At 52.6% G+C, this 13261-nt stretch overlaps 7 protein-coding genes across 7 annotated transcripts; 2 read left to right on the forward strand and 5 right to left on the reverse strand.

Moving 5' to 3' along the window:
• Positions 1-149: 149 nt before the first annotated feature.
• LTS14_008256 (uncharacterized protein) lies at positions 150-1028 on the reverse strand (the record flags this gene model as incomplete). The annotated part of the gene is made up of 1 exon (XM_064840944.1): positions 150-1028. One exon carries the CDS (start codon positions 1026-1028, stop codon positions 150-152), a length of 879 nt encoding a protein of 292 aa, XP_064691581.1.
• A 654-nt stretch (positions 1029-1682) lies between these two features.
• On the reverse strand, positions 1683-3565 carry LTS14_008257 (uncharacterized protein; the record flags this gene model as incomplete). The annotated part of the gene is made up of 3 exons (XM_064840945.1): positions 1683-1843; positions 1896-2121; positions 2174-3565. 3 exons carry the CDS (start codon positions 3563-3565, stop codon positions 1683-1685), a joined length of 1779 nt encoding a protein of 592 aa, XP_064691582.1.
• A 760-nt stretch (positions 3566-4325) lies between these two features.
• Positions 4326-5769, reverse strand: LTS14_008258 (uncharacterized protein; the record flags this gene model as incomplete). The annotated part of the gene is made up of 2 exons (XM_064840946.1): positions 4326-4468; positions 4518-5769. The coding sequence occupies 2 exons, from the start codon at positions 5767-5769 to the stop codon at positions 4326-4328; spliced, it is 1395 nt and encodes a 464-aa protein (XP_064691583.1).
• A 1424-nt stretch (positions 5770-7193) lies between these two features.
• On the forward strand, positions 7194-9401 carry LTS14_008259 (uncharacterized protein; the record flags this gene model as incomplete). Its single annotated transcript, XM_064840947.1, has 1 exon — positions 7194-9401. One exon carries the CDS (start codon positions 7194-7196, stop codon positions 9399-9401), a length of 2208 nt encoding a protein of 735 aa, XP_064691584.1.
• An 894-nt stretch (positions 9402-10295) lies between these two features.
• RPS7A (ribosomal protein S7A) lies at positions 10296-10974 on the reverse strand (the record flags this gene model as incomplete). The annotated part of the gene is made up of 2 exons (XM_064840948.1): positions 10296-10659; positions 10730-10974. The coding sequence occupies 2 exons, from the start codon at positions 10972-10974 to the stop codon at positions 10296-10298; spliced, it is 609 nt and encodes a 202-aa protein (XP_064691585.1).
• A 267-nt stretch (positions 10975-11241) lies between these two features.
• On the reverse strand, positions 11242-12238 carry LTS14_008261 (uncharacterized protein; the record flags this gene model as incomplete). The annotated part of the gene is made up of 3 exons (XM_064840949.1): positions 11242-11724; positions 11778-11824; positions 11881-12238. 3 exons carry the CDS (start codon positions 12236-12238, stop codon positions 11242-11244), a joined length of 888 nt encoding a protein of 295 aa, XP_064691586.1.
• A 280-nt stretch (positions 12239-12518) lies between these two features.
• Positions 12519-13222, forward strand: LTS14_008262 (uncharacterized protein; the record flags this gene model as incomplete). The annotated part of the gene is made up of 2 exons (XM_064840950.1): positions 12519-12898; positions 12955-13222. The coding sequence occupies 2 exons, from the start codon at positions 12519-12521 to the stop codon at positions 13220-13222; spliced, it is 648 nt and encodes a 215-aa protein (XP_064691587.1).
• Between the last annotated feature and the right edge of the window lie 39 nt (positions 13223-13261).

Consider the following 13261-nt stretch of genomic DNA (forward strand, 5'->3'; position numbering starts at 1 on the left):
AAAGTTGGGGGCGGCACGCCTGAAGCAGCGAGAGATGCGCTGTTACGCCCGTGAAACACTGCCACGACAGCCTGATGTATAAGAAGGTATGGTCTTGTGGCAGAGCAAGGACTAGTGCAGGCTTCGCCAAAGCATATTTGATGTGCTGTTCAGGCCTTGCCTGCTCGTCTCTTTGAGGTCCAATCGATGAATAGCCCTACGTCTTTCACGACAGCGCCCGGTACACCCATCTTCTGAGCCCACATGGGTAGTATGCCCTTGGCATCGCTTGCCGTCGCCATCTGCCACTTCACCTTCTTGCCGTGCTCGAGCAACTCGCCGCGTTCTACACTGCAGTACATGCCATGCTGAAGCTTTCCCTTGGTCAGATACTTTGCACCTGGCATGCCATTGGTATCAATAGGTATCTGCACGACGAGGAAATCTTGCGCCGTCTTCGCTGTAACGATCAAGACCGAGAAGCATCGATCGTTGAGCGGCGGTGGGATGTGGTGTACCATCTCTACGAGGCCCATCTCTACATCCTCCCACGTACCGACCCTTCTTCCCACTGCCTCGAGGTCGCTGTTCCAGTCTAGTATCTTGTGAGCATCTTGCACGCCGGGTGTGTACTCCATCTCATGCTGACTGTGGTTGGCTCGGAGTCCCTGGTCGAACTCGTCCCAGCTTGCGGTACCTTCTTTCGCAGCATTTTCATGCACACTAGCCCGCGCAAACCATGTCTCAGTAGTACTCCCTGCCCCAGCCGTTTTGGTCTCTTTCGGGATGTCCGTAGCATTTATCTCGTGCGACAGCAGCTCAACTGAAGCGGTTGACGGCGGCGACTTCTTGCTCTTGTCTTTGACCTTGAACGTCTGTACCAAGTACTGGCTCATAAAGCCTTCCGCTTCTTCTAGTACATCAAGCACGAATCGTTGCAGCTCTGGTGGTGGTACCGAGCTCTGCTGAGGCGCTAGATCGGAGTGTGCTGGTAACTCAGCTGATCGCAGAGCCCGCATGCGTACCAGCTTTCCCAACGCTGGAGCCATATGCTGCCCTGAATATGGGTTGTTCTTCGAAGAAAGCTGCTGATGGGCAGCGATAGGTGATATTCCTCCTCCGCCTCCAATGTTTGCAGTCCTTGTGGCAGGGTGAGTATCTTCGATAAGTCCTACCAAGTACTGGATCAGTCAGTCGAGCCTGGTGATATATCCTACCTAGGTTCAGGACTATGACAGAATTGTAGCACTCGAGAGACGCCAATAATCACGCGATGTAATCGTGCTTGGGCTAATAATGTCCAAACGAAAGCGCAGCTCGTGAGAGCTCACCAACGAACCTTCGTTCCGTGCTTCCCGGGGATCATTTGCACACGTCATGACGAAGCCATGAATGGCACACATGCAGCAACACGAGCATTCTCATCGCTCTCTACAGCTTTTGACGATGCATAGTTGTATGGCACCGCACAGGCATCGCGGAAAATAAATGCAGTGCACATGCCGCCTTCGTTGCTGGCGCGGGGTTCAAATTCTTCTAAGCAATACTATCTCCCATTCTATCAAAGTCTAATGCAAGAGACCCGAATGGCATTGAAGAGCGACCCTGTGCCGAAGCTCACAGAGGCAAACGTCCAAAGTGCCATGCGATGGTACAGAGAATCATGAGGATCAGGATGTCATCAACGTCACATCAACGTCTCTTCATAGCAGCGGCTTCAGACGCAGGAAGCACTGCTGTGGCGAATGTGTCATGCCGTCGTGTCCAGCAAAGGATGATAACGCTGGTGGCGTCGGCTGTAAGTCGAAACTCCACACGAACAGAATCACGAGTAGCTTCAATTCCAGGGATGCGAGTTTGCGACCTTGTATCCATTAGCAATAACGCGCAGCATTGCCGGACTACATCAGACTTACCAAAACATCCGCGCGGTCCCGCACCAAAGGGCTGATTTGGTCCTGCGCGCGGCTCGAAGACCAGGTGACCCTTCTCATTGGCGACGAGCCACCTCTCGGGTAGGAAATCGTTTGCATTGTTCGGGTCCCAGCTAACGTTGTCCCTCACATTCTCCTGCGAGGTCTTGCTGCGCTTGGACTCGTCGATGGCGATCGGTCGCGACTTATATCCTGGGCCGTTGCAGAGCTGTTTGGATGGGTAAGCAGAGGAAGGTAGTGTCTGTTGCCATACAACATACCATGAACACACTGGTGCCTTTCGGAATGAGATGTCCCAAGACAACAGCATCCTCTGTGGCCACACGAACATTGCTAGATGCCGTTCCACCACATCGATGGATCTCTTCGATTACCGCGTCGAGATAAGGGATGTCTGCAGTAACGATTTCCTCCACTGTTGGGTTCACTCTTGCGACGTGGGCGCGCTGGAACTCTGCCTGCAGCACACCACGCAGCTTTTGCTGCACATCTCGCTTAGTGGTGATGAACTTCAGGCCCCAAGTCAGGGTCGTGCTTGTCGTTTCGTGTCCCGCGAACAGAAACCCAAGGAGCTCGTCTCGGATATCTTGCGTGTCGTAAGCAGGTTTGCGCTCGGCCTTCTTCGCCATCACGACCTCGCGCTCCACCATGAGATCAAGCGCACTCCTCACTTCGCCCTCGGAAGCTCCTTGCTGAGTGAATTTTACCCACGCAGAACGGAGACCATCGGTGAGCAATCGATCGACCACCTTCCTGGCAGATACATATCTGGGGTAGAAACGTAACGCCATGGCATGATGTAGGCGAGGAAAAGGCGACTTCATTGGGATCTCACAGCTCTCACCAAGAGTCATGATTGCTTCGAAGGCCTCTGGATTCTGTATCATTGGTAGATCGACTGGCGCATCGACATCCGTGCTGACTTCTATTCCCTTCAGTTCTGAGAGATATTTGCGCTGGTTTCTCGTCGTGCCGACCTCGGAACCAAAGGTGACTGCCCAGATCACGTCTAGAGCGCCTCGAAAGACATCCTTGTAGACCTGGAACGGACGCCCATCAGCCAGTCTCGCTTTCTCGCGCCACATGCCAACGATCTCCAGTGCAGAGCCATAGATCTGTTGTGCGGCAACTTTGTTGAGAAAGGCAGTGGACATGGTGTCCGCCATGAGACGACGGTGTGCACGCCATGTATCGTTCGTTCTCATATGAACCTGGTTGGCGGGAAGGACGCTGATGAAGAGATCGCCGAAAAAGTCAGAGCGATCGAACTCTCGAGTCCGTCTGACCAGGATGTCCTGACTTTCTCTGAAGTCGGACAAAATAACCCAAGGCTTACCACCAGGCCGCATGAAGACTTGCACAATTGGAGTGTTGTGTCGCTCAATCTGCGTTGTCAAGAAGGTCATCATCTCTTCCGTTTCCTTGATGTGTTGCATAGCCTCCGGGACATCGCCAAGTAGCCTGTTGGCAGCATCGTGGTTGTAGGGAATGCCAGCGATAGGCTTAGGAAGCAAGGACCGATAAATAAGGAAGCATCCAAGCGCAACAGTGAGCAGTAAGAACCCTACTATCCACGATAAAGAGGATGACGACTCCATCTTGCCGTTGTAACCATTCATGATGGGAAGGAATTCGGTAGTAAAATGCGACATTGATGAAGCTAGGTCGATCAACAGCTATATGATGTCGAACTCGCTTGGCCTGGGCTCTACATCGCCCCGAAGGAGTCCGTAGTGAGTAAGCAGATGGCCTGATATCGGGCCAGCCGCAGCTGCACGCAATCAACGAGTCGACTGAAGGGACTGTTAGTGCCGTAACATTACATGCGTGCGAAGGTGCAAGGAAATCACGGTATGTGTAGAGAGTTGTGTCTGTTGCTCACTGGATTGCTGGCAGATTAATTGAGCGGTGATTCGACCGCGGCAATTATCATACTTTCGTAGAACATGTTGCTATGTGCACACCTGCTGGAAATAGCGTCTAATGCCTGCTTCCAGGTTCAAGCAGTGTCGCGCTTTTCAGTCAGGCCACTCGCATTCGGTCAGTCGCCTGACTAAAACAGGGTTGTTTCAAACTTGCGAAGGACCCACCATCAGCTGGGTCAGCCCTATGGACCTAGCGCGCGCATGATTCGTTGGTCCATACAGCGAAGGCTTTCATGCATGTCGAACGAATTCAGAGATCGCTCCTCCATAGCGAAGGAGAACTTCGCTCATGGACCGCAACACATGCACAGGCAGCCTGGCACAGCACATCTTTTGTGCTTCTCGAACCACTGGCTGGCATGCTCAGCATGGTATGCATGTTCGCATTTCACGCAGAATGTGAGGAAGCCACCCAGCTTGCTATCCAGCTGGTCAGCATCAGACCTGCTATCAGGCATGCCGCGACGCACGGATGACAGCGACGTGCCTAGCCACTGACCACAAAGAGAGCAGCGCGGTAAATGTCGTCCGCATTGTAGGCATGTGGTACCGCCTTCTCCAGCAGCAGGAAGTCTAGAGACTCCATTGCTGCCCTTATTGGAACCCCTCGAACGATGTCGATCGTTGTGACTGACAAGCGGCACACGACAGTGCTTGCATAGCACCTCCATCTGCTGACCTGGACTTTGCTTATAAGATCGACCGTCACGATCCACCGCGAGTGCATTATGCTGAACAGTGAATCTAGCCCGCTCGTGGAAGGCACGCCAGGTCTGCATCTGTTCGAAGTACGTTCCCTTCCACACATCCCACCTCATGTCGTCTATGTACCGTGGGTTGGCGTAGGCACTGGCGAGTACAGCGGTCTGCACGTCGCCGGTCTTGTTTATATAGGTCTGAAGCAGATCCATTGCGGGCTCAGTGAGTCCCGTGAGCAAGATGCCTTCCAGATCTCCATTGCGAACAGCCCGAGCCGTCTCGCCTTGCAGAAATCCGCTCAGCTCCGTATCGTTAAGATACTTCAAACCAAGCGCAATACGATAATCAGAGTCAAGATAGGTAGTCTTCATCACAGTTCTCCAATCTCCAGTAGTCAGATATGTCAGCAAAGCTTTGAGGGCCGGGTCTTCAGCATCGGCTTCCATCCACAAGCACATCTCATGCTGTTCCTCATTGATCTCAGTCGACGCCAAAAGTGCACCCAGGCCGATGTTCGGGATCGTCTTGCTCCGGATAAGACTTCGAAGCAGGTTGAGAGCGATGTGCTTGTAGCCATGCAGAACAGCCTGCACGATTGCGAGATAGTACTGACCACGTTCGATGAGTTCTTGACATTCTTCTTCCAGCGTCTCAATCGTGAACTTCCACCCACAAAGAGCTAAGCAGAGTTGGCGATGTTCAGGAAAGCCTGTTCGTGCGCCCTCGAATTGCGGTATACTCTTTGATGTGATGAGACCAGTAATTGCTTCGGCAACAGCAACCGGTGAGCCTTGGGCGTATCGCCTTTCATCGGTGGCGATATCTTCTGCCCACATGGCCGCTACACCAATGTAGCTGAGGTCCAGCGACCCGCATACCATACCTTCACTTCGTGCCTGAGATCTGAATCGTCGAATTATCTTCCACAGGCGCTCGAGTCGTACGTCGGCAGCGACAATTTGGATGTTCTTGTCGCAGTCAAAAAGATAGCCTGCTCGACAACGATCTTTTGAAATCAATGAGTCTACCAAAAACCGAGAAAGAGATGGTACATCTGACTGGCTCAATGGGTCCACCTCTTCACCAATCGCGCCTCGCAAATCGCTGATTCCCAGGGATCCTGCCGAGATGAGCGTGTTGTGCCGACCAGAAATATGCACTTGTGTGTAAACATGGGGCACCTTCACGATAGCAACATCATGACTGCCGCTCAGTACAATCATGCGCTGCATCTGTTCCTCTACAAGCCCTCGTATCCAGTCAAACCCGACTGGCCCACTTTGCCCAGTCGGAGTCGCGCTAGGCCACGGGGAATTCACTACAGTAGTATGCGACACGTAGTGGTTGTCACGCCATTGCGATCCACCATAGGGATTGTGAGGTGGTTGCGGTAGGCTAGCGATTGCGCTTGCTGGCTTAGATTGCCGTATGTCAATCACCTTGATATCTCCAGCATTCGAGGATATAGCCAGCCGACCTCGAGTATGTCCAGACCATTGAAGATTGCGAATCGACACAGCATTACTAGTTATGCTGGGCATGCTACAGCTGAGGACAGCGCCATTTGTTGACCCCGCGAAAGATTGTTGACTCATCCACCGCCTGTCCCATACTGTGTACGAAGAGTCTCCATAGCCGGCAGAAGATGCAAAGTAGTTTTCGTCAAGCGGATCGATAGCAATGTTGTGAACGCACTTAGTACTGGCTTGAATGTTACTGCTATTGCCTGCCATGTAATCGTCTGAAGAACGTCAGCAAGTTTCATTCCTCTCAAGCATGCCGATTCTACCTCGAATATCATATATGCGTATGGCTCGATGCGTACTGGCCACTAATTGATGGGGACTGCGTGGAACAAAGCAGACACTGGGCACAGTCTCTGCCACACAAAAACGCCTGACCGGCTCTACCAAATCATTCGTGAGATCGCCAGCGGTATCATAGATACTAAGTCCTGCATCTGATCTGTTTTTCTCGAGCCCAACAGCCAGAAGACTCTGAGCACTTAACGAAACTGTATTGCACTTCCTCGGCTGTTTGACCTTGAAGGTAGTGACTACCTGAGACTTGGAACCGTAATCTCCGAGTCTGATGAGTAGAGTGTTGCCAGACGTCAAGCCCAAGGCGACCAAGTCCTCGTGTGTGGGAGACCAAGCGAAGGCAGTGAAATTTCCTAACTTGTTGATTTGGGCGACAGTTACAGACTTGACTTCGTGCCCTTCGAACGCGTCTACTGCATATAGAGTGAGGCTTGATTTCGCGTGGTCCGCGATCACGTATCGCCCGCCATCTGTTGTCCCGTGTGGCGACCAGTGGATCCTCGTTTCCATGGCGGACCCGTGTGTTCAAGATGCCCAACGACAATCATCATGATCACACTTTCGCATTACGCTGGCTTTGCAGTAGTGTATTGTTGGTCGTCGTGCTGTCAGACAGAAGCACATACGGCAGGGTGATTTGTTCAAACAGGTCCAAAGCTACGAGTGGAGACAACCTGTGGCGCTAGTCGTGGCTGTGCCTCGCTTACGACCACCATATAGCTCCTTAGTAAGAGCAAGCAATCAAGTTTGCTATCTACAGACGGCCATGATCAGCCTCGCAATGATATGATGTACAAGGCCAATTCAGGTCATTCAGACAGGTCTCTCGGACGAAAATGGTCGAGAAATCCTTGTCGGGCAAGAAAGGCCCACCACCATTGCCATCAAGACAGAACAATACTCAGATAGCACCATACAGCGATGCCCCACCAAACTACGATTCCGTGACAGCCTCTGGCAATACCGCGAGTGGACCGTGGAGAGCGCGAGACAATCGGACAACTTCAACAGAGTCTCTCGTGCCATCCGAAAGCGACCAGCAGAATGACCGGCGGAAGCTCCTCCTGGTCTACATCCATGGCTTCATGGGCAATGAAATGAGCTTTCGGAGTTTCCCAGCTCACGTCCATCATCTTTTGACCGCCCTCGTGACCGAGACACATGTTGTACATACCAAGATCTATCCTCGATATCGCTCGAAACGGAGTATCACTTACGCGCGGGATGATTTCAGTAGATGGCTGGAGCCACATGAAGATCACGCCACCGATGTGGTCTTACTCGGACACAGCATGGGTGGTCTACTCTCAGCAGAAGTTGCAATTATGCCATCTCAGCCGCGAGCAAGCACGCCACTCATGCATCGCATACTTGGCACCATCAACTTCGATGTCCCATTTCTTGGTATGCACCTCGGCATCGTTCGAAGTGGTCTGGCCAGCATCTTCATGCCTTCGGAGGAGACACATGAGGACAAATACTCTCCAGCGCTCAGTCCGGTCGAAAGCAACTCGGCTGGCGCCTTGAGTCCTCTGTCAGGCCGATCCGACACCTTCTGGGACCCTGACAAACCTGATCCCAACTTCAACCCAAAGTTCAACAACGACGTGGTGCTTCCTGTACGAAAGGGATGGAGTAGTGCCTGGCACTTTGTGAGTAAGCATTCGAACGACATTGGGGCCGCGACCAAGCAGCTTGTGTCTTCACACATGGAGTTTGGTGGGGCGATGGCGGACTTCGGTGAGCTGAAGGCGAGGTATGGCAAGGTCAGAGCTTTGGAGGAGACAAACGATGATGTTCGTGCATCCATCGCTGGGGACAGGGGAGTACCAGCCAGGGTCAGATTCGTAAACTACTGGACCGCCAGCACAGGCAAGCCGAAGAAAGTGAAACCGCCAGCCGTTGATCCGGGGACCGAGGAAGCCGTGGAGGAAATTGTACGTGATCCCACTGCTCAGCCGGAGTCAGAAGACGTGTTCCATCAGCACGAGGAAGATCCGATCGATGAAGCTCGCGAAGGCGATCTCTATACTTCGGAGGAGGAACATGCCGAGGAAAGTGGTGATCTCGCACAACTTGACCCTGAGCCTCATGAAGCCTCCGAGGAAGAGGACTGGGACGATGCTGCGGAGTCACTGACCATCGGAAATTCAAGAGAATCCGAGCAGGCCACTGCACCTGCCACCCCAGTGGCGGAATCTTTGGAAGGTATCTCACGGACCACGACAATGTCAACACAACAGAGTCTGCCACCTATACCCGATCTCCCACCCGCTCCTACTTCTCTGGACACGTCCTACATCCAAGACCCGGACACCAAGAAACTAGTAGAGAAAGAACACAACCGGGCAACCAAAGCCTACGAAAAGGCTGTCAAGGACCGGGAGAAAGTCATCAAAGATCGCACCAAACTCGAGACCAAGCAGAAGCAAAAGGCGGAGAAGGAAGTCGAGAAGGCTAAGAAAGATGCTGCGAAAGCTGAGCAGAAACTCACGACCGAGCAGAAGAAGGGACGGGAGAAGATAGCAAAGCTAGAGAAGAAGAAGCTCACCAAAGACTTGACGCAATCCGAGTCCGAGGGACTGAGATTGGCGAAGGAGAAGGAGAGGATGGATGCTGAAGGGCGGCGAATGCGAGGCGAGCCCGAACCTGGAATTTACGTCGATGGCCTGCACGATGACGAAGGGGAGCGCCTGCCTTCCGAAGATGAGGATCGTGGTCGGGCGGAGGATCGCGCTACTACTTCTACGACATCCAGCTCAGTCAAGGCGAAGGAGAAGAAGAAGGAGAAGGAGAAGGAGAAAGCAGCCAAGCCTCCTAAGGACCGCAAGTTCTGTAATCTGCCTCCTCGGGATAGCAATGGCGAGCTTGATCCATGTTGGGTGCGGGTGTTCATGGAAAATGTCGACGAAGTAGGAGCCCATTGCGGACTGTTCTTCGTAGACGAGAGGTACGAGAGACTGGTAGGCGACGTGGCGGAGCGGATCGGAGGGTGGGTCAGAGATGCTGAGGGAGAAAGGATTGCCAAGCTGGATAGAGCTTGAGAGTCGCAGAGGGATTTGATGTGGGATAGATCGTTTGTTTTGTTCCGAGGCCTTGATGAGACGATACCCTAGATTGCACAAGTGTATGCACGATACGGCCTACCAGATGATGATATCATTCTACTGTTCGTCTTTATACACGAGAAAACTTCAGCTTTTGCCAGTGTGTCCGGCAAGACAGACACGTACCCTGGTGGAAGTATGCTCGATCCAAGGGACCTGTCCAAAAGATACATAAGCAGCCTTTCCACAAGGAGGTATGGATGGGAGAAAATGGTAAGGAGCTGCAAACGCGCCAGACTTCTCTCATCTGCAGGCATGCGATGCCCCAATGGGTGGTTCTCTAGTGGAGCATTTTAATCAATCTGGTGAGTGTTTATAGATAAGTAGACCAAGAATGGTTGACGTGCATGGCAGATAGAGTGAAAGATGCCTTGCCGTCCAGAGATACTTGATCTTTCTCCCAAACTCATCTTCGACTCCTGTGGACCAGCCGATAGAGGCGACAAGAAGAGATCGAAGGAAAATTGGGGTCAGGTTCTGTTTGTATATGCAGGGTTGTCTTGTGATAGATCACAGTTGCTCGTGTAACCTGATGTGTCGTTCACAGATCCTGTGCGCAGCGTGGCCTGGGATCAGTGCTAGCAACAGGCGATTGAAGGTTAGGGAGTGAAATGCACGACAAGAGGCGTGGAGCTGTTCCATGTGAGACGGTCTATGTAGAGCAGACAATGCTTACGGCTATTGCGAGGCTATGCTGTCCCGCTCCAAACGTGATGTGCTGTCGTCCACATGACAGCAACTAGCCGTCACAAGCATCAGACACACCACCCTTCTCTTTGCCCTCAGCTCCACACCTCATGACCGGCAACTCAATGAAGAGGCGCCAACCATCTAATACTCCCCACCACTCTGCGGGAACTCAAAGTTCACACCCTTACCCGTCAGCCTCTTGTACACCTCAGAATAAGTATCGAGCCTATAATCAACCCCACCCCTCTCCTTCTCATCCAACACAACCTTGAGAGTCTTGCTTCCATCCTCCTTGGTGCGGACGCGCTTGCCGACGATTTCGACCGGGTAGACGAGATCGGCGAGGATGGCGTCGTGGACGGCGGTGAGTGTGCGGGAACGAGGACGCTTCTGCTTTTGGGTGGTGCGGGAGCGGGCGCTGCGTTTAGGGTGCGGCAGGATGCGGCGGGAGGCGATGAAGAGGACGTGGCGGTCGGAGAACTTCTTCTCCAGTTCGCGAGTCAGGCTGTGATATCAAAGGCATGATTAGTGTTGTTTCAAACCTCCTCTTACGCTTATTCGTTCTATAATCTTACCGCTGCTGGCTGCGATGCCACCCCACAAGCAAAGGCACAGGCACGAAAACCACAATTGCCTTCCTGCCATGACCGACCTCGATCTCGCGTGCGCTGACGAACTGCAACGGCCTCAAGGCACCACGCATATCCGGGATGTTGGTCTCGAGCTCATACAGGGCGGTTGCGAGGTTGGTCTCGATCTCCGAAGGGTTCTGGCGCGACGGGCTGTTGGCCGCGATCTTGTTGAGGGCTTGCTGAGACATCTTTGAAGAATTTCCGCCTGTTCTCTTCTATGTCTGCCAAGCAAGTTGTCGTTAGATGGAGAAGTACGACATATTGGTCAAGGTTTCGTTGTGGACGAGATCGAAAAGTTCGGGCGGAACGCTTCCGCGTGTGGGCTTGGCAGATGTGCTTGAGCTCCAGTGCCATAAGTCTTGTACAGCATGACAGAAAGCGCGGCGGTAGAGAAGGACATTGAGCTGTAACATAATGCAAGAATCTATTCTCAATGCTAGACATTCATGACCGTACTAGCCATCCTCGTGCTCGTTCCGCTTCAACCGAGCAATAACCAACCACCTCTTCCGCCCCGTCGGATCCTCTCGCCCACCATCCCGCTCAGGTTGCCACTCTCGTCGTGCACCGTCAGAATCCTCCTCATAAATCTCTTCCACCATCAAACTCTGCTCTACAGCCGTCTCGAAGAAAGCAGCTAGTTTCGCTCGTCCAGTGTGGAAACCTGCGAGCACGAAGATCCGGCCTGTTGGGTTGAGAGTCAGGAAATGTAGCATTGAGTGTATGAGGTTGACATGTTGGTGCGGCATCCAGAGACAGTCTGCTGCGAGAATCGTCGTGAAGTGCTGTTTGTTTGATTCCGCAAAGGAGGTGCTGAAGTCTCCCCATTCGTGACCTTCGATGTGGTACACATGGCTTAGATCTTGTGGTATAGCCTTAGTAGCATTCTTTCGAGCGTTCTCGAGCACGACCGGTGCTGGGTAGTCTGATATGACGACCTGTATCGTCATCAGTCTATCTCTTCAAAGGATTCAGTTTAGTGCGTGCTTACCTCCTTCGCACCAGCTAGTGAAGCGACTATGCCTCCCAGACCAACACCTGCCATGCCATCAGTCCCACTCTTCACCCTCCATATACATGATACGCTGTCGCACCTGCTCCAAGCTCAAGCACTGTCTGGCCTTTGACACTCCACTTCCGCCCCTTCCCTCCCTCTTCTCCCTCCGCTTCACCCGCATCATCAGCACCACTCACAAGCTCCGCCATCTTCACCCCAGCATTCCACAAGTAATGACTAAACAACTGCCTCTCATCTTCACCCTGTGGATCCGCTACTGTCAACTCAATATCGCCGAAGCGCCGGCTCTTGTAGACTATGGTGGACTCGGCATCGCCGTGGTGGTTCAGCAAATCGTCCGGGAAGATTAGACCAGGCGCCGATGCGAAGATGTCTTCGGGTTCTTCTTCACGGTCGGGGGCGATGACTTGTATCAGTTCTGTGAGGCTGGGCATGAGGACACATCTGATGCGGACCTATAATGTCTACTTTGTTGTGTCGCAGCCCTGCCGCATCGTCACCTCGACCTCGAAGTGGGGCTGTACTCGAGACGAACTCGCGTGCGGACAACCGGGAACAATACCTCCTTGACCCAAACCTTCATCTACATGCCTAAGACCACAGCATATACGTCACAGGTACCGTTTGCGCTGTCGAAATACTATTGTAGGAAAACAAATGTAAGTCAGGACTGAATCATTTCTCACGACCACCACAATCATCACACCCATCAACATGACCTGGACCCTCATCTCCGCCACTCCCTCCCCCTATGCCAGGAAAGTCCGCATAGCACTCCAACACAAACAGATCCCCTTCACACTGCAGACAGAAGTCCCCTGGGACTCCACAACAGCGACACCGCAGTACAACCCTCTTGAAAAACTACCCATCTTGATCCTCGACGATTGCACCGCGGTATACGAGAGCCATTATATCCTGGACTGGCTAGAGACGAAGCACCCCGAACATCCAATCCTTCCCGATGATGTCGACGGGAAGCTTTTCGCGAAGAAAATAGAGGTTGTTTGTGATGGGATGTGTGATGCCCTCGTCATCGCCTTCTTCGAGAAGATGAGGGAGAAGGAGAAGCAGAGTGAGCCTTGGAAAGCTAGGTATCCAAATCCTACCCCGAGCCGTTGACTCTACCACGTACTGACACTTCGATCAGACAAATGCGCAAAGTAGAAGGCGGCCTCCGCCAACTAAACACCTGGGTCGAACAGAACTCGAACAGCAAATTCATGATCGGCGACAGCCTGACCCTCGCAGATTTAGCAGCGGGAAGTTTTCTCGGCTGGTTTAGTATCAGATACGCGGATTACGAGTGGGCGAAGCAGTACCCAGATCTGAAGAAATATCACGATGGGCTGGAGGAAATGGAGTTCTTCAAGAATACCAGGCCGTCGCCGCAGACGATGAAGGATCAGATCGTTTGATATCTAGCCGAAGCGGATATAGCGGCAAAAGGTGACTCA

Source organism: Recurvomyces mirabilis (assembly GCF_035927965.1).
Source record: "Recurvomyces mirabilis strain CCFEE 5264 chromosome Unknown scaffold_24, whole genome shotgun sequence".
NCBI classification, from domain to species: domain Eukaryota; kingdom Fungi; phylum Ascomycota; class Dothideomycetes; order Mycosphaerellales; family Teratosphaeriaceae; genus Recurvomyces; species Recurvomyces mirabilis.